The sequence below is a fragment of the Phyllopteryx taeniolatus genome, chromosome 12 (genome assembly GCF_024500385.1).
Source record: "Phyllopteryx taeniolatus isolate TA_2022b chromosome 12, UOR_Ptae_1.2, whole genome shotgun sequence".
Classification (NCBI taxonomy): Eukaryota; Metazoa; Chordata; class Actinopteri; order Syngnathiformes; family Syngnathidae; genus Phyllopteryx; species Phyllopteryx taeniolatus.
In genome coordinates this window covers 22,263,641-22,286,348 of record NC_084513.1, presented here as the reverse complement: position 1 = coordinate 22,286,348, position 22,708 = coordinate 22,263,641, and the positions used below count along the sequence as shown (strand labels likewise).

Genomic DNA, 22,708 nt, shown 5'->3' with positions numbered 1-22,708 from the left:
AGATAAACATGTTTAGAATGGGCGGCACGGTGACCGACTGGCTAGAGCGTCTGCCTCAACGGTTCTGAGGACCGGGGTTCAATCCCCGGCCCCGTGCCTGCGTGGAGTTTGTGGCTTTTCTCCGGGCACTCCCGTTTCCTCCCGCATCCCAAAAACATGCATGCTAGATGCTAGGTTCATTGACAAGTCTAAATTGCCCGTAGGTGTGACTGTGAGTGTGAATGGTTGTTTGTTTGTTTGTTTGTTTGTATGTGCCCTGCGATTGGCGGGCAACCGGTTCAGGGTGTGCCTGATGATAGCTGGGATAGGCTCCGGCACGCCCGCGACCCGCGTGAGGAGGAGCGCGACAGAAAATGGATGGATGTTTATAATGTCATTCTCCAATCTACATAAACTGTTGGTTCTTCTACATTAACCAGTAAATGTGCAGTTTGGTTTTAAAGAAACAAGAATGCTGGAATCACGTGCCTTAAAAGTCAACCAAACTGGAAGTTCACTCATTAGCATGTTTGAGGTTGTACTAGAGGTAAGCAAACCTGCTGATGAGTGTGTTTCTTTGTTTTGTTTTTTTTAACACTCTGGAACAGAATAGCTCACTTGTCATGATTTTATATGAGAAGAAAATGAAATCAGAAGCGGCATCACGTAGCAGACTGTATCCTACTTTGGAGGTGGGACTTGAAAGAGAGGGAAAAGCAGTGGTTCCTGATCCTTTCCCTGAGGAACGCTCAAATGCAAACAGGATGTTTGGGTGTGACCGCCCGCACCTTGAACTTGTGTTCGTAGCTTTCCAGAGCCTCCATGACCATACACACGGCCTCCATGGAGCGCTCCAGGCGGCCGTCCACGCCGTTGAAGCGGTACATGCTCCCCGACACGTCGACGAGCACCCGCAGACGTTTGGGTTTTTGCTGGGGCGTGCCGGGCTGTCGATGCACCACACAAAGGCGACAGTAAACGAAACAAAACACGTCATTTGCTTTCAACTTGTCGAAGATACTCAACACACGCGCCAGGCAATTATTCATGGTCGGAGAAGATAGATGCAAAGATTTGGAGGTAAATGAGGCAGAAAAAGCAGAGCACTGTCATGCATACTCGTTCCTGTGTTGTATAGCACAGGAACGAGTATGCGTGACAGTCGGAGACGAAAGCCGGGGCGGAATAATAAGAATCTTGCACACCGCTGGAATGTGCCGTCTTACACAAAAAGGTCAACTGTGTGTGTGTGTGATTTAAGATGCGGCGCAGTCGTGAGGGGGGGGGGGGGGGGAAAAAAGAAAGAAAAGACATTGTAACCTCGGGGTCCAGTTCTCCCCTGCGTTTATAAATGGCCCTTTCGCCGGTGAGGCCGTCGATGATTTTGGCGTCGTCCAGTTCGCCCAGAGCTTGGTTCTTCAGCCACTGGCGCTCCTTGGCTTTGGCCTGAACGCACACACAAAAACGTGGTCCTTTTGTTCACTGGTGACACACGTCAACATGCTTAACGGAAGTCATGAATTACAAATCCATTTTAGCTGATTGTTTAGGAACAGTTTTCCTTTTACTCCCATATGCAGTATGTGAAAAGGGGTCCTTTCTACCCCTGACTTTCCCCCCCGCTTTCGGTCGTCAGGCCCGCCCTTCCTCAGCAACTCCGTACGCCAGTTGACTAGCGTGCACGTGATATGGTGGTCACTCACTAATAGGTTCCATAGACACGCTCTAGGCTTGATCTGCTTGTGCTGGGACCACTAATAACAACACAGGTTACACTAACGTAGCAACTCTTGCAGGTGTTGAAAGAATCCCACTGCGCCACTCATCAGTAGCACTGCCTTGCCATTTCCCACATCCTGTCCTGCCCTTTTCTGTCCTCTCTCGGTGTCCTCATCGGATGCCCCCTCCCCCCCCCCCCCAAATCCTCAAATAAGAACACGATTTGACTGTTGTAATGTTACTTGTGCTCCAATATCTCGACTTTCTATTGTTCGCACCCCTATTCCCCTTGTCCGTTCCGTCCCTCTGTCTGTCCTCGAAAACCCTTTTCTGTCTGGCTGCATTTTCAATAAACATCAGAATAATTAACGCAAATAAGAAATAAATGAAACAGAGTTCCAGCACAAAAGACGCACAGATCCACCGTTCACCACATCCACCTGAACAGGACAAAAACAAAAAAAAGAATGCTGTTGTTTATGCGACCACAGAAACGGCCAAGAGGACAAAAGATAGTAGACATAGAAGCAGATTTTCTTTCTTGTTTTATTATTATACTGAACGGTGTCCCCTCAAATTGATCCTGAACTCAAGTTTAGACTTGAACGCAAAGCCAAAAGGAGTCTGTCTAGAAATACGGATTTTGCACAAAAATAAGAAATAACAAACAGTAGCAAATAGACATCTTTTTCTAATTTGTTAAATGCTGTTTTTCTTTGGAATGCAAAGCAAAATGTGTGCCAAACTCAAGGAAGGCCCACCGGGTCAATCTGGCCCGTCGCATCGCCTCATGTCAGGGGTGGGCAAACTTTTTGGCTCAGGGGCCACATTGACTTGAACATTTGACACTCGGGCCAAGCCAGTACTTGACGCTTACATATCAAAAATAGACACACACACACAAAAAGGCATTGCGGTGTTCATACTTCGATTTACTTTGAATGGGACCAGTGTTGTTTTGTCGATCACCTTTTTTTTGCCAGTGCATCAAAGTCTGGTGTTAGTTTTCACAGAACACATCTGAGGTGTTCATCACTTAGCTGGGATCTGTGGGATGTTTTTTTGGTGTTCGTCACACTCAAAGTCTGTTCACACACATATGTAGCGCCAAATACCACCAGCATCCTCTGTGCCATCTTCCGGATTTTGGGAAATGTGCCTGCGCTTAATGAAGCATAAACCTCATCCAGTTTGAGAGCTGAACTTCTCTTTTAAGACAGTGTCACATTGGAGATCAATCAGTTCCATCTGCAGCTCCCGTGGCGCCGTTTCACGGTCTCGTGTGACTGAATTTGGATGGCAGTTTGTCAGATAAAGGTGTTTGGCTGAGCACTACAAGCTAGATTTTAACCGCTGAGCAGTAGCCATCAGTTCCTGCGTCGATCGGCTGTTAGCATAATCAGCGTGCTTGGTAGAAAAGTGACGGACGATGTTATATTCCTCTAAAACCGCAATGGTTTCTTAACAAATTAGACATACAGCCTTTGACCGGACTTCAGTGAAAAAGTATTTAGTAGTCCATTCTATATAAAACCCTCGGCACTCACTGTCGACTTTTCTTTTCTTTGGCCCGCTCGTGGTTGAAGAAGGGTTCAGAGCAGTAGCAGAGTAAAAACACAACAGCCAAAGTCAAGTCAATGTATCACTGTGCCTACTGCGCTACCTGGTGGAACCACTGGGCATTACAGGACAAGGTCAAATGAATGCACTCATGATTTTGATATGATTTGGGCGATTCTGTACCAATCTTTGGCGGGCCGGATTGAAATGATCAACGGGCCGGATGTGGCCCGGGGGCCGTAATTTGCCCACGCCTGTTTTATGTGGTCCCACAATCTCTTTCATGCACGAGCTTATACGTGGAAAAGTCTTTCGCGTGTTGACAGACCGAGTGCATCAAAACTAAGTGTTTTGATAGAGTCACTGTTGTGAAATCTTGTCACGTTGCTATTGACTCTTCTAAACAAGTCAGGGAAAACGGCTGACATCTAACTGCAGTTTGCAGAGTGCAGTTAGCTTAGAAACTAAATAAGGGCGGCTCGGTGGTCGAGTGGCTAGCACGTCCACCTCGCAGTCGGGTTTGCACGTTCTCTCCGTGCTTGATAGATATACAAAAGGGATGGATGGATGGATATTCTATAGAGGTCAGGCAAAATGACTAACTATGCAGTTAACCCCTAACGTTAGCTTAATACACCAGTCGGTGAAAATGCTAACAATGGCGTTAGCTGCTAACGTTGGCTTACATACTCAGCGGAAGTCAATTGCTACCACTGAAGTTAGCTGCTGCTGTTAGCTTGCCTACTCTACAGGTATTAGTCTTTGAAAGCATTCTACAAAACGTTGAGAGCCCGTGATGGTGACGATTGTCATGTTGAAGTGGCTCAACCGATACATTCGGGAATATTCCCCCTCTGAAGAGAAAGGTTAAACATGAGCAGCAAACCTGCAAAGCGTCCAAGATAATGCGCAGGGACTGAACTTGTTTCCGGACAGCGCTGGAGAATCGCTCGTAGGTGGTGGCGTCGTACTCGCTCATATCGATCTCCTTCAGCCTGAGAGGAGGTGCAAACAATTTTACAGTCATTAAATGTCCCGTTTCAGTCGACTTTACCATCAGGTGACTAGTTTCGCAGCTGAGCAGCTAAGAACCTATTGTATCTAGACCCTTTCCAATTTGAATATCATGGAAAAGTTCATTTATTTCCATAATTCCATTCAAACAGTTAAACTTTGCTAGATTAGAGATTCAGGGCCCACAATTGAAACAATTTCAAGCATTTATTCGTTTATTTTTACAGAATTTGGAAATCAGGAATTCAAAAAATGTGAATGGTGTGAAGAAATCACCAGTTTTTACTGGAGAAAAAAAAGAGAAATTAAATCAATCCAAATATGATCCTTTCCAAATACTTGGCTGGGAATCCCTTTGCTTTGCTCGAATCACTGCGTGGATGCGCCCTGTGGCATTGAGGCAATCGGCCTGTGGCATTGCCTGGGAGTTATGGAAGCTCACATTTCCTTGATGCTTGCAGTCGGTTCTACTTTGTTTTTGGCTCCGGTGCCCCTCATTTTCCTCTTGATGATACCCCATGCGTTCTCAACGGGGTTTAGATCCGGCGAGTTGGCTGGCCGGTCAAGCACTGGGATGGCGTGGGCATCAAAGCAGGTTTCGGTGCTTCTCGAAATCTTCATCTCCATACAGATCATCGAGTCCTCTAAAACATTCTGGCAGACCAACTCCTGCACCGGACACTGCACCCCAAATCACAGTGCGGTCCTTGTTCTCCTCAGCCCAGTTGAGACGCTTCCTACGTCGGCTCAGGCTCAGAAGCGAGGAAGCCGACAGTTGTAGCCCGTCTCCCGGATGCGTCCGAATGTGGCGGTTTTTGAAGCTGTGACACCCGTCTCTTGACACCACTCTTTCTGGATTCTCCGCTAGATTCTAGAATCTTCTCTGTTTGATCATCCGCCGAGGCCCACCGTCATCTCGTTTGCCGGGGCGTCTTCTCCTGCCACATTTTGTCCTTCCACTGATATGCTTGGACGCAGCACTCTGTGAACAGCCAGCCTCCTTAGCTATGAACCTTTGTGGCTTACCCATCCTAGGGAGGCTATCAATGGCCTCAATGGTCTTCTGGCCACTTGTCAAGTCTGCAGTCTTCCCCATATTGAACCCAACTGAGACAATTGGAGCAAACTGAAGCAATTTAATGACACCTGGGGAGACCTGTGCAGATGATTAGTGTGTGACACTCACTTTAAAACATTTATGGCCTGCAAAATTGGGGCTGATTTCTTCACGGCATTCACATTTTTTGAATTCCTGATTTTGTGGGTTTTACGAGCGGGAAACCCAAATTATGTAAAAATAAACAAATCAATACTTGAAATTGTTTTAAATGTGTGCCCTAAATCTGTAACCTATGAAAGTTTAACTTTTTGAATGGAATTATGGAAATAAAGAAACTTTTCCATGATTTTGTAACTCAAATTTTGGGACAACTGGATTGAAAAATGAATTACTTTTACGTGAAAAAAAAAGTCAATTTTGTCGCACAGAACAACTAAAAGTCGTAAATTATGATGAAAAAAGTCAATCTCACGAGAATGATATGTACCAAGGGAAAAGCCAACAAGTGTTGTTATAATACATTCATTCATTCATTCATTCATCTTCCATTCCGCTTCTCCTCACGCGGGTCGCGGGCGTGCTTGGAGCCTATCCCAGCTATCTTCGGGCAGGAGGCGGGGTACACCCTGAACTGGTCGCCAGCCAATCGCAGGGCACATACAAACAAACAACCATTGGCACTCACATTCACACCTACGGGCAATTTAGAGTATTTCAATGAACCTACCCTGCACGCATGTTTTTAGGATGCGGGAGGAAAGCGGAGCGCCCGGAGAAAAGGCCACACAGGCACAGGGAGAACATGAAAAACTCCACACAGGCGGGGCCGGGGATTGAACCCTGCTCCTCAAAACTGTGAGGCAGACGTGCTAACCAGTCCCCACCATGTTGCTAGAAGGGGGAGAGCGGATGCATATAGTGTTTTATTTCAAGAAAAACCCATCATTATATGCGGGGGAAACATATTCCAAGTACAAAAGCTACATTTCATGAAAATAATACAATAGAAAAAATGGAAATACAAATTATTTGATTGAATTTGATTCACTTTTCTTTTTAATAATTTTACAAGAATAAAGGGTGACCTCATGGAAACTAGTGTGTTTCCCATTCAGACGTGAATGTACACACACACACACGATCCTCTTCAGGGGGCACTCAGGGTCTTACCTACAGCGTGTGCATGTGTGCGTTTTGATGACAAGCAGACTGTGACAGCCCAATGATTCAAAGATATGAAGAGACTGTAACTACGCTTGAGTCACAGCCTGCCACTCACTGTATGTGCGGTGTGTGCGGGCAATTCCTTGCATGAGGGCAGACAGACGCAACAATTGTGTACACCCTGCAGGCATAAAGCACACAAACACATGAACTGCCTCAGACCATAAACCACAAGCATTCCAAGCAGGAAATGCCTCACGTCTGGACACAATACATGAAATTAAGGTTCCAACTTCAACTGTGCTTTTGAGATGAATGTTACCAAAGGAATTGGAACAGCTCTCAGTATGAAGTGCTGCAGTGTGCTGCAGTGTGCTACACGAAGCACAATTACAAACATATTGTTACATTTGAATACCTCTTTCACAGAGCCGATCAAAACGGACCTTTATGACACATATCAGGGCTGCCTGGAACAGAAACCGGCAAATTTACTGGCTCTCACCATGTGATCAGACGATAATGCCAAAAGGCCAACGGAACCCTTGTTTACTTCTTTTCCTCAAAGTGATGTTATACGACCGTCTCCAGTGACAGTGAGAAGTGCCTTTTTTATAAGTTGTCATTTGTTATGAAAGTCGCTATATCGTGTTTTGCTTTTTTATGTTTAAACATTTAAAGTGCTTAACTTAGTTTCCACTAGTATGATCATTCAAACAATGAGTAAAGGTTAAAAAAGGTTTTATTGCGGTGCCAGTTTTAGCGCAGGACAGATGTATTTGAATCGCTGACGGATTTGGAAGTCAACTATCCACGTTGACTGGGAGGGCTGGCAGTGAATGAGTTTTTCATGAATTGCTACGGGAAAAATGGTTTGAAAATACAAACGAATCCGAGATTTGACCTGCGTACATCCACCGCATAGCATCTGCGGCTAACAGCAGACTCGATGTCGGCCCGTGAGCCAACGCGCGCTCGAGTCTGACCGGAAGCTCGCAAATATTCCGACGACGCTCGTTTACCAAACTCTCCTCGAGTAGCGACCGTTGTCCGGCCACATCCCGTTGCGCCTCCTCCACACATTCCGCCATGTGCACGCGCGTGTGTGTGTGTGTGTGTGCGTGTGTACCGCAACTGCTGCTATTTCTTCCACATTCCTCAGCTTAAATTTACCATTGTAAAGGAAAAGAGCGAATGGCTAGTTCCGCTCAAAGCGAAAAAATAAAAAACACAAAAACAAGGTGGAGTTACTGACACTAAATAGAGGAACAATCAATTTTAGATTCACACAAGGAGGGCTTCGGCATGAAAGGGCGAAGGCAGTCCCTGTGTGTCCCGATAATCGGGAGAGGGCTGGGGGTCGAGAGGGTCGGGGGGAGGGGGGGGGCAACGGGGAGCAAAACTGAGAGAACAGAGAGAGCCTTCACGGATTAAAAAGGCTGTCCTCTCGGCTGCACCTGCACGCACGCAGGCTCGGGAGATGGGATTTCACCCAATCATGGGAGCGCTTCACCCGTTTGATGGCAAAATCTGCACATATCGTTCCACACTTGCAGTCTGCATTCACACTACATCGGAGGCCCTTGAGCAAGGCAAGCAAGCGGCGAGGAGAGGCAGATCAATCGAGCGCATGGCGACTCCTCCCACGTGACGTAACGAGTTCCGAGCAGCTTTGCGAGTGGAGGAAGAAGGTGCGCGTGAGGCAGGCAAGCGGAGACAGACCCATTGTGACTCCGCCTATATGACGCTGCCCCAACCAATCAAATTCAGAGCAACTTTGCGAGTGGCCGGCAAGCGGTGAGGTCAGACCAACCGCGTATATTGTGACTCTCCCCATGTGACACGACTCAGCCGACTCAAGTCAGAGCCTTCACCAGTGGAGCAAGAAGGTGCGTACAAGGCGGGCAAGCCTTGTACGCACCTTGTACGAAACACATCAATCGCGTGCACAGAACGCTTGCCGCCAGACAAGACGTGGGCAATTATGTTTCTTCAAATACCTTTTTGTGAGTGGCGTGGGCAGGTGCGTGCGAGGCAGCCAAGCGGTGAGTAGACGCACCGATCATGTATACTGGGACTCCTCCCACATGACATGAGTCAGCCAATAAAATTGAGAGTAGTTTTGAGAGTGTAGCGAGTGGCTGAGTACGAGCTAGGCGAGCAGTGAGGAAGAAAGTTGAGTGTGAACAGATGTTTGAAAACAAGAAGAAGGTAAAAGAAATGTTACCTTCTCCATCTGGATTCGTAATTTTCATCCAAAATAACCAATGACTTCCGAATTCAAATCAAATCCAACTATTACCAGATAATAAATAGACCAACAAATGGAAAATCCAAGTTGCCACGTCTCCCTCCAGAAAAGATTTTCTTTTCTTTTTACTTTCAAACGGCTTACTTTAACCAGGATCCCTTGGCGGGTTGCATGCCTGTCGATGCCGTAAAGCCAGCTGCTACCTTCCTAGCTAGCGGGGCTAGTTAGGAAGGGTTAGCCAGCCGGCTCTCGTCATCTTTCAGGCCGTGTCGGATCGACTTCCGCCCGTTCCTGGCGCTGCCGCGAATATCCGTGCAGCTCCTCGGGCTCGGGTGTCGGACGCCTCCTTCCTTTTCGTTTCTTGTCATTTTAACGTTTCTTGACGGGGCTCACGGTGCAGCTAAAATACGTACATGCATAGAAACTACGCGCAGCAAGTTCAAATGCTGTCGGGCATAAAGAAAGGCTAAAAGAAAAAAAAAAACGTTAAATAGTTTGGATTTTTTTAACTAAATAAAGTAAGCAGTATGTTACAAGATTTGTTGTGATTCGAATCCCAAAACTCTGTCCTTACGTGGCGACCATATTGAATGTGGCAACATTTTCCACGTGGCTGCCATGATGGCAGGAGTTCATCGAGCGTATCTAGCATAGTGCGGCAGAGAGAGCTCACATGGCTAACTGCCATGTCAACGCAAAGAGGAATACGACACACGAGTCTCTGGAGTGAGTTTTTTTGTTTGTTTTTTTTGGTCAAGCCGTTCATCGGTGACAACGACGTTGCAACCAGGAAACACTTATTCTTCGTGGCTCATGAAGGTGAATCGCAAATGACGACAACAATGTCACCAGCAGAAAGTTTGAAGACATTTTGAAACTCGACAACGATTTTCAAGCTTTTGAACATTTATCTACGATAACCTCTATACTGTACTGAGCATTTTAGGCCACAAAAAGTGCTGAAACGTAGCGATCAATTGACTCTATCGGACGACCCCCCGCCCCTATCGGTCGGTCCATTCTCCCGAGGTTCCACTGCACGTATGATTCCGGTGCGACCCACCTGTCTCTGAAGGCTTTTTCCGCCATTTCTCGCGCAGCTCTGCGGACATGCTCGGGCACGGCGTCCTTCTCCGCCTGGGAAACCTGGAACACCTTGTGTCCCGCATCCAAGCGGTACGGGCCCCCTTTCCCGCCCAGACCGGCGGTGTCTCGACCTCCTGCAGGGAAACATCACCTAAGAGTATCAAGCCAACACCTTTTTCTACTTTAAGACGGTGCTCGCAACTCAAGGCCACGATTAAGCACCTGCGATTCAACGACATTTCCTCAATAAAGTGAGGGCGGCACGTCCGCCTCACAGTTGAGAGGTTGTGGGTTTGAATCTCAGCACAGGTCGCCTGTGTGAAGTTTGCGTGTTGTGGCGGCGCTCGCGTGGATTTTCTCCGGGTACTCCGGCTAACTCCCACACTCCAACAGGAACGTTAGATCCCTTGAAGGCTCAAAATTGGGGTCAATTTCACTTTCAACTCGAATTTCAATTTGCATCCATTGCAGCCTGCTCATCCTGGAAGGGTTCTTTTTGCCCCAAATTGGCTTTCGCTTGCCCGATTGGGCATGTCGTCAATCTTTGCCAACTGCGGGCCCGTGAAGCCCTTTGACAGGCTTTTGCGACTAAGGGGCAATACATAGAAACTTCACTTTGAATTTGAATTGGAGCGTGAGTGTTTGTTTGTCTTCAGGCGCCTTGAGACTCGACTCCCCACCAGACTTATCGGGCCAAGTCACTCACCTGCAGCGCTAATAACGGAAAACGATGATTTAGAATATGAATTTGTACAAATCATTCATAAAAATTGAACAAAGCTGTCAGGTCTGTTCAATGTTAAGACATCACTACAGCGTTAGCAGCACGGTGCGGGCGCGACTTCTCACCTGTGCCGCCCGCCCACTGGTTTCCGCCCACGTGGGGCGCATCGGTAGTATCCACCTTGCCGTGTTTCGGAGCGGAAACGTCCAGACCGCTGTCCCTCTGGACGGTAATCTGAAGGACGACGCCAGAAAAAGAGATGAATCCAAATTCCGTCTTTACAAAGCTGAAGAATTACGCTTGTAAGCGAGCATATTGCGGATCTTTTGAGTAGGGTTAGACCAATCATCGGTCAGGCCGACATATCGGTCGGACGCATATCGGCATGGGCCTTTTTTTTTTTTTTTTTTTTTTTCTTAAATCTGACAGCCTCGAAGAGAAACTGAAGTAAAACTGAGTAAACTTCAGGCAACTATTTACTTATTGATTTCAATTGTCAATTAACTTTAAAAGACACGCTGCTGACCCTTGGAACTTTGTATTAGACTTTGAAAACAAATATGTCACAAATCTGAAAAGCAGTTTAAAACAAATAAATCACGCAAAAATAATTAAGTGTTGGACTTTATATCATTAAACATTTTGACGCCAATATTTTCCCTTTAACTGCAAATAAATATTGGTTATCGGCCTCTGAGGCTACTAATAATCGCTACCGGTCCTGAAAAATCGGTCATTTTAAGAGGATGTAGCGGATAAAATTAACTTCCTATCCACAGCGATACGGTCAAGTCCTTTTCGTGGAGGATCAGGACGGAGGCGACAAAAAAAAGTTTAGAATTGCTTATAGATGCCAAAAGTAGCCGGCAAAGCAATTTTTTGTGTAAACGAAACCCCTCAACTCACTTCAACGCAGTTCCTTGACACCAATATGATACTTTTATTGCTTTGGCCTGAGCACAAAAACAGCAGTAATGTGAGTGTTTTTGTTTTGTTTCTGTGAATAAGGCAGGGCAGGCTCTCAACCTTTGATTTGACACAGACCCAGGAAAAGCGGAATAGTGCCGCAACCGAGGACCACTTCCCGCAGAGACACATTCTCTGGCCATCAGATAAGTAGACGACGTGCGTGAGTGTCAGCTATTAAACTTCACAATCCTGTCTCGGTATTGCGCAGTTCCTATAGTCATTATCTTGACTGGTTTTTTTTTTTTGTGTGTGTGTGGGGGGGCTTGTTGCGATTGCGCAACTTATCGTGACCACGCAGCTAGCTACTCTCAGCTCTTTTTTACCGGGCCAAAACGTGGCGCCTGTCACCAACACTCTGTGAGGCTCAGTATTGAGGCCGTATCAGCAGAGCTTGCTATATTTAGCGCAGATTAGCACGGTCGCTAGGTGTCAGAGTGAGATTAGATGGAGGAGATGGTGTGAACTCGCTCGTCTCATTCCCCTTCGTAATTATCGCACTTTTGGATGTCCGTACCCACGGAGACGATCGTACTAATTGAAGGGGTGCAGTAGCAATTGCACTTAGGGACAAGTCAGGCAGTCCTCCTCACACATTTATTTTATACTTAATACAGAGTGTGATTCAAGTGGAATGTTCATGTGTACATTGAACTAGTCTTCTAACCCCTAAAAAGTAATTTGCGGCTGCACAGTGCGGCACAATGAAGTCGAAAATGCACTTTCTGTCCAGATTGCATGTGAAAAGCGGACACGACACAGAAATGCTGCGCAATTCATTTCAATGGAAAAATCTTTGAATGTGAGACTGACCTAAAAATGATATTTAAGTGATAGATGTGTTTTTTAATTATATGCATTAAGTTGGGAAATTTATGTAATACTAAAACTATGGAAATTTGGCAGTATCCTGAATTTTGAATAATAAATAATAATTTGCATTCGAGCGGTTCAAAACGGTTGAGGAATGTGGAAGGAAACGTTCAATTTGTAAAATTTCTCATTAATTTCAAAAGGATTTCTATTTGTTGATAATGAGGAATTATGGGCAAACTGATGGCTGAAAATCCTTTTCTGGTAAAGCGCACAATTCATGGTGGCATCAATCACAACAAGCAAGTTGTCCAGGTCCTGAAGGAGCAAAGCTGCCCAAGACCATGTTTGACTGTTGCTATGATGTTCTTTTCCTGAAATGCTGTGCTACATTTACGCCAGATGTAACGAGACACGCACCTTCCAAAAAGCTCAACTTTCATCTCGTCAGTCAGAATAGAATAGAATATTCTCCCAAAAGTATTGGGAATCTTTCAGATGTTTATTTTTTATTTTTATTTTTTTTAAAAAGTAAGACGATGTTCCATGTTTTCTCCATGTGGGGATAATGGCTCTCCCTATGGTTCGCTGGAATCCTAAAGCTTTCGAAATGGCTTTTGTAAGACTTTCCAGACTGATGTCGACTTTATTTCTCAACTGTCTCTGGTATTTCTTTGGATCATTGTCATTTTGTTGCAGCTTTTTGAGATCCTTTTGCCCATTCCATTTTGTCAGTCAAGTAATTCTTGATTGAACAGGTCTGCAGGTAATCAAGCTTGGGTGTGATCAGTGAAAATGAAACCCAAAATTGGGATTAGCTACAATTCATTCATGATTTAACCAGTACTTTTTTTACACAGGGCCAGGTAACTAAAGTTTTTTTTCTTTAATAAATGAAATCACCATTTAAAAACAGCATTTGAAGTTCACTGTTTGATGATCTTCAACATTAAAGCGGGAAAACTATGCAATACTTTTTCACGGCACCGTACTTGGCAAATAAAGATGATTCGGATTTTGCAAACGCTTTTGCTGTCTTGTTTGAGAGTGTGAAGCACGTCTGCAAAAATGAACCCTTTTTTTCCAGAGCAGGGTGTGACGTGCAAGCTATGGAGGTGAGGGCTGTAAACGGCGGGGTGAGAAGTCTACGCAGAGTCCATGTACGTTCACATACAGCGCAGTCAAAAGTTGTTTGCCCAAAGCCAACAGCGAGCACAGCGGCTGTCTTGTCTGCTGTAGACGTGCTGACTATTGAGGAATCGGTGCGTGTTTGTGCACTGACTGTACGTTATTACAGCTGAGCTTCTTCCCCCCAGGGCACTCAGGACTCAACGGGGGATAAATATTCTACGAAAACCTGTTACTATGCCATAGATTAACCACTGGATTTCTTTTGTCTAACTAGTTTCAACAGAAATCCACTGAAGCATGAAACTTTGCTATTCTTAAGGTACTTGACTTTGTTCTCGTTGAAGTCTTATTTTGCTTTGTGCAGCATCTTCAGGCACGTTTCTTTTTTCCGCACAAACGTCCTATTTTGATTTCTACGGCAGCCTGTCGCAGCATCAATCAAACAAGATTGGCCAATGGGAGAAAAAAAAAAAAGTCTTGACGTGCATTATGCTATTATGGATGCTCATTACTTTTCCTTGTTACCGAATTCCTAATAAATCTTCTGATATATGACACATGATATACATCCATACATAATCCTAAATATTCGGACATTTGCACTGAGCGCATTCATCGGAAATTGTTGAATTTGAAATTTGTGTCTCCTGCACGACGACAATAAAGTTCATCACTAAATATAACCAGTGCAGTCTGAAAATATGCGAATCATGGTCATCTGCGTTCAGATGTTCAGACAGTGTTGCGTGCGTGTGAAAGTCGACATCTGAAGATCTGAAGAATGCGTCCGTCTGCACAATGCCGCCTCAGTCTGCAGATCAATGTAGCGGGGTCAGAGGTCTCGCATCATCAACACAAAGCCCTTCCGTTCATTCCCGCTCGGGAATCTCGGGTGCAAGAAACAATCCAGCAAATCCGTATATTCCGACTGAGAATCTTTTCTTGGCGCTAAAATTAGCGGGCTCACTTGCTAAGTAGCACCGCCACCCAGTGGTGTTCCGCGACATTACAGGGTTTGCCTTGTGTTCTGTACGGAGGCACCCTAAAAAAATGTCACTCAAGTCAAAGCAAAAAGGGGTCCACCAAATCATTCAGTCATCTTCCGTAGCGCTTCTCCTCACGCGGGTCACGGGGGTGCTGGAGCCGATCCCAGCTGACTCTGGGCGAGAGGCGGGGTATACCCTGAACTGCTCGCCAGCCAATCACAGGGCACATAGAAACAAACAACCATTCGGACTCACATTCACACCTACGGGCAATTTAGAGTCTTCAATTAACCTAAGTTCAGGGTGTGCCCCGCCTCTCGCCCGCTGTCAGCTGGGATAGGCGCCAGCACACCCGCGCCCCGCGTGAGGAGAAGCGCTACGGAAAATGGATGGATGCCGAATCAATATTTTGACCCACCATATATCCATCATCACTCTGCGAACTGCAAGCCTGTTAAGCTCTGATCAACCAATCAGAGGATGGAAAAATGCCAACATTCATCCTTTTAAGACTTGGCGACGGCCAGGGTTCTTTAAATCTGAAACCTGATTGGTAAAATCCAAAAAAGTTAAAAAAACGGCCATTGCTAATAGTGTGTATGTGTCGTGGGCCAATGACATGGCAACCCATGGCGGTTGAAATGTGATTGGACAAAAAAAATGCCGACTCTCGACTTTTTTCCACATCACGCCGTGTATTTGAAGCTCACTCGGAGCTCCAATTTGGACTCGTGACACAGACACTCCGGTTGGTGACTTGAAAAATCGTCATCGTCCCACCCGAGCGGCGGCGGCGGCGTCTTTACCTGCACGGGCCGGCCGTCCTCGGAGCCGATCATCTTCCTCCACTCCGTCAACGATCGGCGCAGCGCGTCGGTCCCCGTCTCCCAGAGCCGCGCGCGGCCGCCCGCGTCCACCGTGACCACGCCGCCCGAGGCGAGCGGCGCCATCAGCACGTCTGTCTCGGACACCTTGGACAGCCAGTTAGCGTAGGGCGACGCCGACGTCGACCTGACGGCCATCACAGGGGAGAAGGTGCCATTTGGTCGGACATCGCGTCATGTACACGATCAACTGTGCTCAGGAAACGTTTGGATTGGGGAGCACCGATGCCACTTTTTACAGACTGAGTACAAGTGCTTACATTTGAGTACTTGACAATACAGAGTTCTGATATATGATGCCATGACGTCGCGCGATTGTGATGAAATTGTTTTATTTTCATCAAATATTGTTTAAGTGTCACTAAAGCTCATCAGCAGGTTGCAACAGGGAGACTGGAAGAGTCACAGAAAGGCAGAGAAGCGGACGTTCTTTGGCAATTTATTGATAGATTCCCGGATCAACCACGTGCTGTTCCCGTCTTTGTTAAAGAACAGCAAGTAAAAAGTATTCAACAGCTGGACATGTGCATTGAAACACTAAGTAATACATTCATTCACCTGTGAAGGCTATAGCGCGTTTGAGGCTAATCCAGAAATAAAACTCCTCCTAACTTGTGTTGACATGACAGACTCGGAGACGTTTTGTCTTGCAGTGGAGTCCAACTTGGATGTTTCAGTCTACTTCTAACCTTGCGGTAAACGGCAGATGTTTATGTTGTTGTTTTGGCTGAAGCATGCATGCATCTTTTGGGCTAGGTTCTGTCATCTCTCGCTCACGCACGCACGCACGCACACACTTTATCAATAAGTCTGGGCGGCATCATCATTCTGTCATTTCAGTGAGTAAAGCGAGAAGAGATGGCTTGACATCAAATGAGTTGGACCAGAGAAAGCCAACTACCGACGTGAAAAGTCCCTTAGTGTATATTAGCACAACCGGCGGCTCCCTTTCTGACCACAAGGTGGTGGCGGAACACTCAACATGCGTCTTCCTTACCCGGGGACAGGAATATATTTGACTTTTTTAGAGTTGAGATCCGTCACTTCCAGGTAGGCCGCTGCCGTCGGAGGGCCGACACCTGCGGACCAAAAAGAAGCTCGTCACACGGGCGCGTCAGCCGCGCTCGGGCAGAGAGGCGGCCGGTCAACTCCAAAGACCTTCGGGGTAGAGCTGCTTCAGGGGCACCTCGCTCGGCGGAAGGGCCCGGACCACCTGACCGGCCGACAGCAGACTCACACAGTTGCTCTGTTTGGCCGCAGTGGTCCGCAGACCACCTCGCGGGAACGCGCGGGCCTCCATCTGTGATAGGTCGACCGTCCTCTGAAAGCTGTACACCTCGTTGGGAGACTAAAGCAGACGTGAAAGCTCACACGAAAAGGTGCTCGTCGATACGACTTCTGATATTGGCCGTGTTTTATGCTCACCGTGAGCTCCGGGAAGCCCACGACGATTCGCGCAAAAGTGCCGGCGTCGGCCATGACGCGATTCGGGGAGACGATCTTCTGGCCGAGAGCGGCGCTGAGATGCTCGTCGGGAAGCTGATCGCGTGACAGCATCTGGGGCACGGACCGATCGCCTGAGAAATCGGGACATGGCGAACGTAAGCCGGGGATGCTCCCTTGCATGCCGCGGGTCAGCTCTTTCGGGAACTGTTCCGCATCCGAGTTGCACGGATTCGACCGAGCTTTGGCATTCCAGCTCAGGACCGTTGGACGTTCGGCAAAAGAACGCATTCTATCGAGGAAATGAGCAAAATACTACTACTCGTAATCATTTGTGATTATTACACAGGGCCACCATCTACTGTTAATCCCTAAAGCCCTTGACAGGCACTTGCGCACCACCGTTGCTCTAACGATGAATAATAAGGCACTCACTCCTTTGATGTCCGCTTGAAACGGCGCTTCTAATTTTAAATGAGTCTTCGTGACCATCTGCAACACCCCCACGCCGCTTGACATCTTATTCCCGGTAAATGGCGAGCTGTTCAAGGCCGTTCGTCCGTCTGGCCGCTGTTCTCACGAACGACCTCGACATCGAGTCTGCGCTAAGAGGCGGAGCGCGGCGCGGCGCGGACCGGGACCTAAAAGCCGCTTGAAGCTTCTTTCGTTACGTTACGACAAACCAGATGTGCCGAAAATGTACCCGCGCCGGCGGCCCCTTGGCCCGAGCTGACGCCGTCCTCGTCGACGCCGTGCAGCCGACACACGCCCGATTCCTCGGCCGCCGTGCGCGTGGGCTTGGTCAGCAGGAACTTCCTGTTGGATGATGAAGAAGAGTCTCGAGGAGGATGCTTGCCAAGGGAGACGCACTTTGAAATGACTTCTCTTGCCCGTTTATTGCGGGAGTTCAAATATATTTTGGTGATTGTGACAATGCTGGACTTCCTAGAAAATGTCACCAATGCTTCCGTTCAGTGACTCAATCATTTGAAAGTAGTCACGTACTTGTCGGTCTTGCTCTCCAACAGCAGCCAGCGGTCCTCCGCCACCAGGAAGACCGACTTGAGGTTGACGGGCAGGGAGATGGCGTGAACCCGGCCCTCCAGCACATCCAGCACCTCCAGCCGGTTGCTGTCGCGGGAAACGAAAAGTTCCCTCAGCGTCGACAGCCCCACGGCATCGCCGATCAGAATGGGTCTCACCCGTCTTCCTTGTAGAAGAGGAGCCAGTTCTTGTGGGCGAAGTCGCGGCACATTTTATACTCTCCCTGCAACACGGACAAATCTTTGTGCACCTTGCGTGCGACATTTACGCATCAGGCGGTCCACTCGGGACGGTGCGTGCCTGACCTGCGCTTCTTTACCGCTCCACCAATGAGAAGCTCTGCCGGGGGTCCGCTCGCCGTCCGCTGACATGACGAGCCGCCGCACTGCGCCCGTGGCCACGTCCACGTGGAGCACCGTGTTACTCTGATTGAGAAGAGGGAAAGGACATTCCGATATTTCAATCGACTAACGTGTTCTTTTGACATTTGAAATGATTGATGTTTCCTCAAATAATCCACTCCAACAGACGGCAGATGCGTCGTCCGCTATCCGCCACCTCACCCCCAATGAAGTGCCCGTAATCGCTTGGAGCAAGACTGACACCTATCTTTACTGCTACGCAGAGCAGACGTGACATCTGGAAAGCTGCACAGCCAAAACACAGTCAATATAAATATAGTGACCACGAGTACGCATTGGGAAAACATCAGAATCAGAATCCTCTGTATTTGCCAAGAATGTCCAAAAAACACGCAAGGAATTTGGCTCCGGTAGTTGGAGCCGTTCTAGTACGACAACAGACAAAAAAATTGCCATCTCGACAAACAATACTCTTAGGACATAAAAACCTAAAAAACACGCACTACGGTGAGTCACCGAGCAATGAACGCTCACCGGTAATGTGGTCACGCTGATACAATGACAGTTGTGCAAATGATGAGAAATTGACATACTCGATCGTACCAACTTTTCCTGCCCGTTAGTGTTTGAATTTGGGACGATTTCGATTCGTGCCCAATGAAAAGCAACAATCAAATGTTCTTTTTTCCTCCAAATCACTGTGAAGTAGAGCTGTGTGATATGACTTCCAAGACTCTTTGGCAGGAATAAAACAGCTGTAATATTTGCATTTTTACAGTTGACTCGATGAATTTATTTGGACTTCGGGACCTACGACTGGCACATAATCGTACACTTGACCAACCTACAGGGGGCCCTCTAGACCTGAAAACCCAAACTTACTGATGTTACTGGTCTCATCACCGAGCTTGCTCTAGAAAGTCCTCGTTTCCCCACATTTCTAATTTGTTTCGTTGACGATTGTGTGTGCGTGTGTGCGGATGGGCTGTCCTGTGTGTGCGTATTATCTAACATCTCTGTGAGCGCGCGCGCGCGCAAATGTGTGTGCGTGTTAGAACCGCTGCCTAGGCTCCATCCAGGCAAGCTCGGTCTTCATCTTCAATTGCTTTGATGAGAACTTGGCGCCACGGGGAAGCGGGCGTCGCTTATCGCCTCGAAGGTGATCCCCATTCATTTCCTGATGCTCCCTTGGTATAGTGCGCGTGTGTGCGTTTCCGCGTTCTCCTGAAAGCTCTTTCTTCCTCTCTCCAGAGAGGTTGAAGGGATTTGAACCCAGTCAACAGGCATGACGTTTTCTGTACCAAGGTATGCAATGTACTTGCATTAACTAGCCGTTAACTAGTAGTAAGTACAAAATGGCAACTTTTGAAAATGAACGCGAGGCCTAGTTAGTGCTTGTGGCGCTACCGGGGTTGTTACTGGTCATTAAGCATTTGCATAGCAGCGAGGACACCGAACGTTTTTGCGGATGCGTTTCCGATCTGAAGGCCCTTTTTTCCGTCGGGGCCTCTTCATTTCTGGGAACACTTACAATGATACGCCGCAACATTATTTTTAGAATCCCCGCCGAGCCCGACCCCCTTTGCAACAGCTGTAGAAACACCGGTGGGCGGACGAAGAGCCAGCATGCAATACATTTGTCTCACACACACAGAGACGGCATCGCAAATTACGTCTGGCTTTTTGGAGAAACCTGACGTGCGTCTAGTATGTGGCTTTCCTCCCAGAATGTGTAGATTCTAGGAGCGTTCCTAGTGGTCAGAATGAGAACGTCACAGTCTCCGGAGGACCCAACCGGTTGGAGCCTTTCTAGGCGGACGTGACCAGGATGGCTGGAATCGAGGCATGAGGCTGGCATCCTTAATGACCGACTGAAGGCCCTCAACTGACTCAATAGAATGAGCAGTATTCTTACCTCAAATCCAATCTGCAGCCGATCTCGAACACGAAGCCCGAGACCGACATAATGCTCATAATACATTGGATTTGTTAGCCTCTTTTGAGGCCCCCAAGGACACAGTACATCAATCATCAATTCAAAAAATAATAGGAATATATAATCGTATATTATATATGTTTTTTTACAAGAGAATTAAACGAGTAAAAATACAGGGCAGTGTTGTTAAAAGGAGTACGCGATACTGAACGGGTATGTTTTCAATTTGGATTTGAAGGCAAGTGTGATGAGCGTCTGAATTGAATGACAAAGACCAGGATGAGACATCGAGGTCTCTAGGTCGTCACCCAAGACTAACGACACGTAAGCGTAAAACCAAAGCCGGGTTTTTACGGGCACGGGTTCGTGTGGCGCTCGAGTGCCGACCTGTTGCTCGTGCAGCACCGCCTGCCCATCCAACGGACCTCCCAGGGAGGCCACGGTGACAAAAGGCTGCCACACGCCGCTGATGGTTCCGGGGAAGACGTCGTGAAGCTCCACGCACCGAATGGTTTCTCCGCTCTCCTTCATGGAGTAAAGCGTCACCGGGTTACATGTGGCCACGTACAGAGTGTCTGCAAAGCAAGCAGAAGGCGTCAAAGGCTACGAATCGGCTCACGTTGCAATGGTACAGCTCCGGCGTGATGACTCAATGGTGTTACGGAAAGGACAAGGGGCTTTTCCAGATGTTTAGGGAAACATGTGACTCCCTGAAAAAGCAATCATGCCGTGACACCCGCTCGCAGCGACTTCAGCTTTGTTTCTGACAAAACAGCGGATGTCTGAAAATAGCCAAAAGGAAGTCAGAGCGAGCCACGAATCCATCAAGAGCTGGCGCGCGCGTCCCTGCTTAGATTTGAAATATAACAATATGTATTTTATGTTTTCCAAAACCTTTAACACTTGAATCTGGAGATTACAGATTACAGAGTAGCAGGGAGTGATATTTGGGAGAATAATCCTTGGTTGATGATCTGGAAAATGAACAATTACTTTCCCACTGGTTGGTTGGTCATGGTTGAAGCAAAGGAGTGAAATTTTGCAAAAATGATGAAGAGCGATGTCTTTTTTTTTTTTACTTCAAAATCAATCTAGCCCCACACCAAACTTCATTTGCCTGTTTAGCCAATAAACCAATAGTCAGGCCTGAATGAATAGCGCCCTCCGCTAGCAGCTATACAATATTGTCATGGTGCAAAAATAAATGTCAAATCCAAAAGTAATGCAGTCGTTCGACCGGAACCTGCTTGATAGAAAGGGCAACATAATGAAAGGAAGAATCTTTACCGTCTTTGGTGACGACATCGCAGATGATGTTGACTTGGTCGATGGGGATCTGCCAGCTGGCTTTTTCCTCGTTGAAACTCGACGCCCGGCTTTCCCGCCTGTTGCAAGGATAAGCCTGAACACGCAGGTAGACGGGGCCCTGCAAAGGTGACACACAGACAGACACATGCAGCTCAAAATTCATTTCTTTCTTTCTTAAAGGGAAAATATTTTTATAGCTTGTATACAAATAGCTGGGTCTCTGCTGTGCGATTTTAAAAAAATGACAAACTTTTCTGATCTGCCCATTTCTGAGAAAGTGTACTTGAGCACGCCATTCCGTACTTGTTCTGGGGCAATTTTACATAACAAGCGCCCCAGCAGAGTTCCTCTGAGCAGACATCCAGACCACCGTGGCCCACTTTCAGGTCGAAGTATTTGGGGACGTGTCCATGCTCACATTTGAGAATATTTGTGTCCAGATGAAGGTGAGGGGATAGCAGAAGGGCAGGAGTAAGTTTTTGGGGTGTTGGGATTGACCCTAAGGAAAAGAGAATGAGGTGACATATCCTGACGGTTTTGAAATTGTGACATCCGTATTCTGAGCTCTGGGGGATCACATTTCAGGATATCGGCATCCGGATGAAAGTGAGGATGAAGTTTTGTGGCTGTCAAAAAGGTCAGTATAAAGTTTTTGGACTGTTGGGATTGACCCTAAAGAAAAGAGAGTGAGGTGACACATTGCCTGCCTGCTAATACTTGTGGAGCGATGAGAGATAATAGGTCTCCTCTGAAAAAAAAAAAGAGACATTATTCACCTTGACGTCAATGCGATGCGTCTCAGAGGGACACAGCAGTTTGTGCCGGGCGTTGCCTGTTGGGTTTATCGTCCAGAACCCAGTCAACTTGGCCTCTGGCAGAGGCAACCTGGGATAAAAGTTCAAATTGTGACCTCAACAATTTGCCACCGAAGCTAAATAAAAAATACCGTAATTTCTCGTGTATAATACGCACCCCCAAAGTTGTCCTCAAAATTCTGTAAGACCCTTCTACCTATGTATAATGCGTTTTTTACCATGCATGATTTTGCTTCTACCCAATGATCAAAACATGAAGTATTATGTTTTGACTTGCTCTTATTTTGAAATTCACAGCCCTACTTTTATTTAGTAAATGAGAAAACACACAGTTGTGCTCATATGTTTGATTACCCGGGGAGAATTTGTAAGATGGGTACAATTCTTTAAAGAAAACTTGACGGGCCAGGCTTTAACTTTATTTTAATGGGATTCAAATGAAATTGACAAGAGGCATTTCAGA

At 47.0% G+C, this 22,708-nt stretch overlaps 1 protein-coding gene and 1 long non-coding RNA gene across 4 annotated transcripts in view; one reads left to right on the top strand and one right to left on the bottom strand.

Annotated features, from left to right (window-relative positions):
* Nucleotides 1-22,708, bottom strand: part of vwa8 (von Willebrand factor A domain containing 8) — a 54,256-nt gene that overhangs the window by 3,751 nt on the left and 27,797 nt on the right. For 2 of the 3 annotated variants that reach the window (XM_061791355.1, XM_061791356.1), the window contains exons 27-42: nucleotides 22,207-22,315; nucleotides 21,410-21,548; nucleotides 20,510-20,697; nucleotides 18,130-18,249; nucleotides 17,983-18,047; nucleotides 17,786-17,911; nucleotides 17,484-17,596; nucleotides 16,763-16,914; nucleotides 16,496-16,685; nucleotides 16,335-16,416; nucleotides 15,260-15,464; nucleotides 10,683-10,791; nucleotides 9,811-9,967; nucleotides 4,145-4,253; nucleotides 1,300-1,425; nucleotides 768-926 (exon numbers count right to left, since the gene is read on the bottom strand). In XM_061791355.1, coding sequence (XP_061647339.1) covers nucleotides 768-926; nucleotides 1,300-1,425; nucleotides 4,145-4,253; nucleotides 9,811-9,967; nucleotides 10,683-10,791; nucleotides 15,260-15,464; nucleotides 16,335-16,416; nucleotides 16,496-16,685; nucleotides 16,763-16,914; nucleotides 17,484-17,596; nucleotides 17,786-17,911; nucleotides 17,983-18,047; nucleotides 18,130-18,249; nucleotides 20,510-20,697; nucleotides 21,410-21,548; nucleotides 22,207-22,315 — 2,149 coding nt within the window. Of the gene's footprint in view, nucleotides 1-767; nucleotides 927-1,299; nucleotides 1,426-4,144; nucleotides 4,254-9,810; nucleotides 9,968-10,339; nucleotides 10,548-10,682; nucleotides 10,792-15,259; nucleotides 15,465-16,334; nucleotides 16,417-16,495; nucleotides 16,686-16,762; nucleotides 16,915-17,483; nucleotides 17,597-17,785; nucleotides 17,912-17,982; nucleotides 18,048-18,129; nucleotides 18,250-20,509; nucleotides 20,698-21,409; nucleotides 21,549-22,206; nucleotides 22,316-22,708 lie in introns of those variants that run through there. The other variant, XM_061791358.1, reaches the window with a different exon arrangement.
* Nucleotides 8,177-15,247, top strand: LOC133486357 (uncharacterized). The gene is made up of 3 exons (XR_009791004.1): nucleotides 8,177-8,541; nucleotides 11,566-11,682; nucleotides 13,429-15,247. It is a non-coding gene; the product is annotated as an uncharacterized LOC133486357 (long non-coding RNA).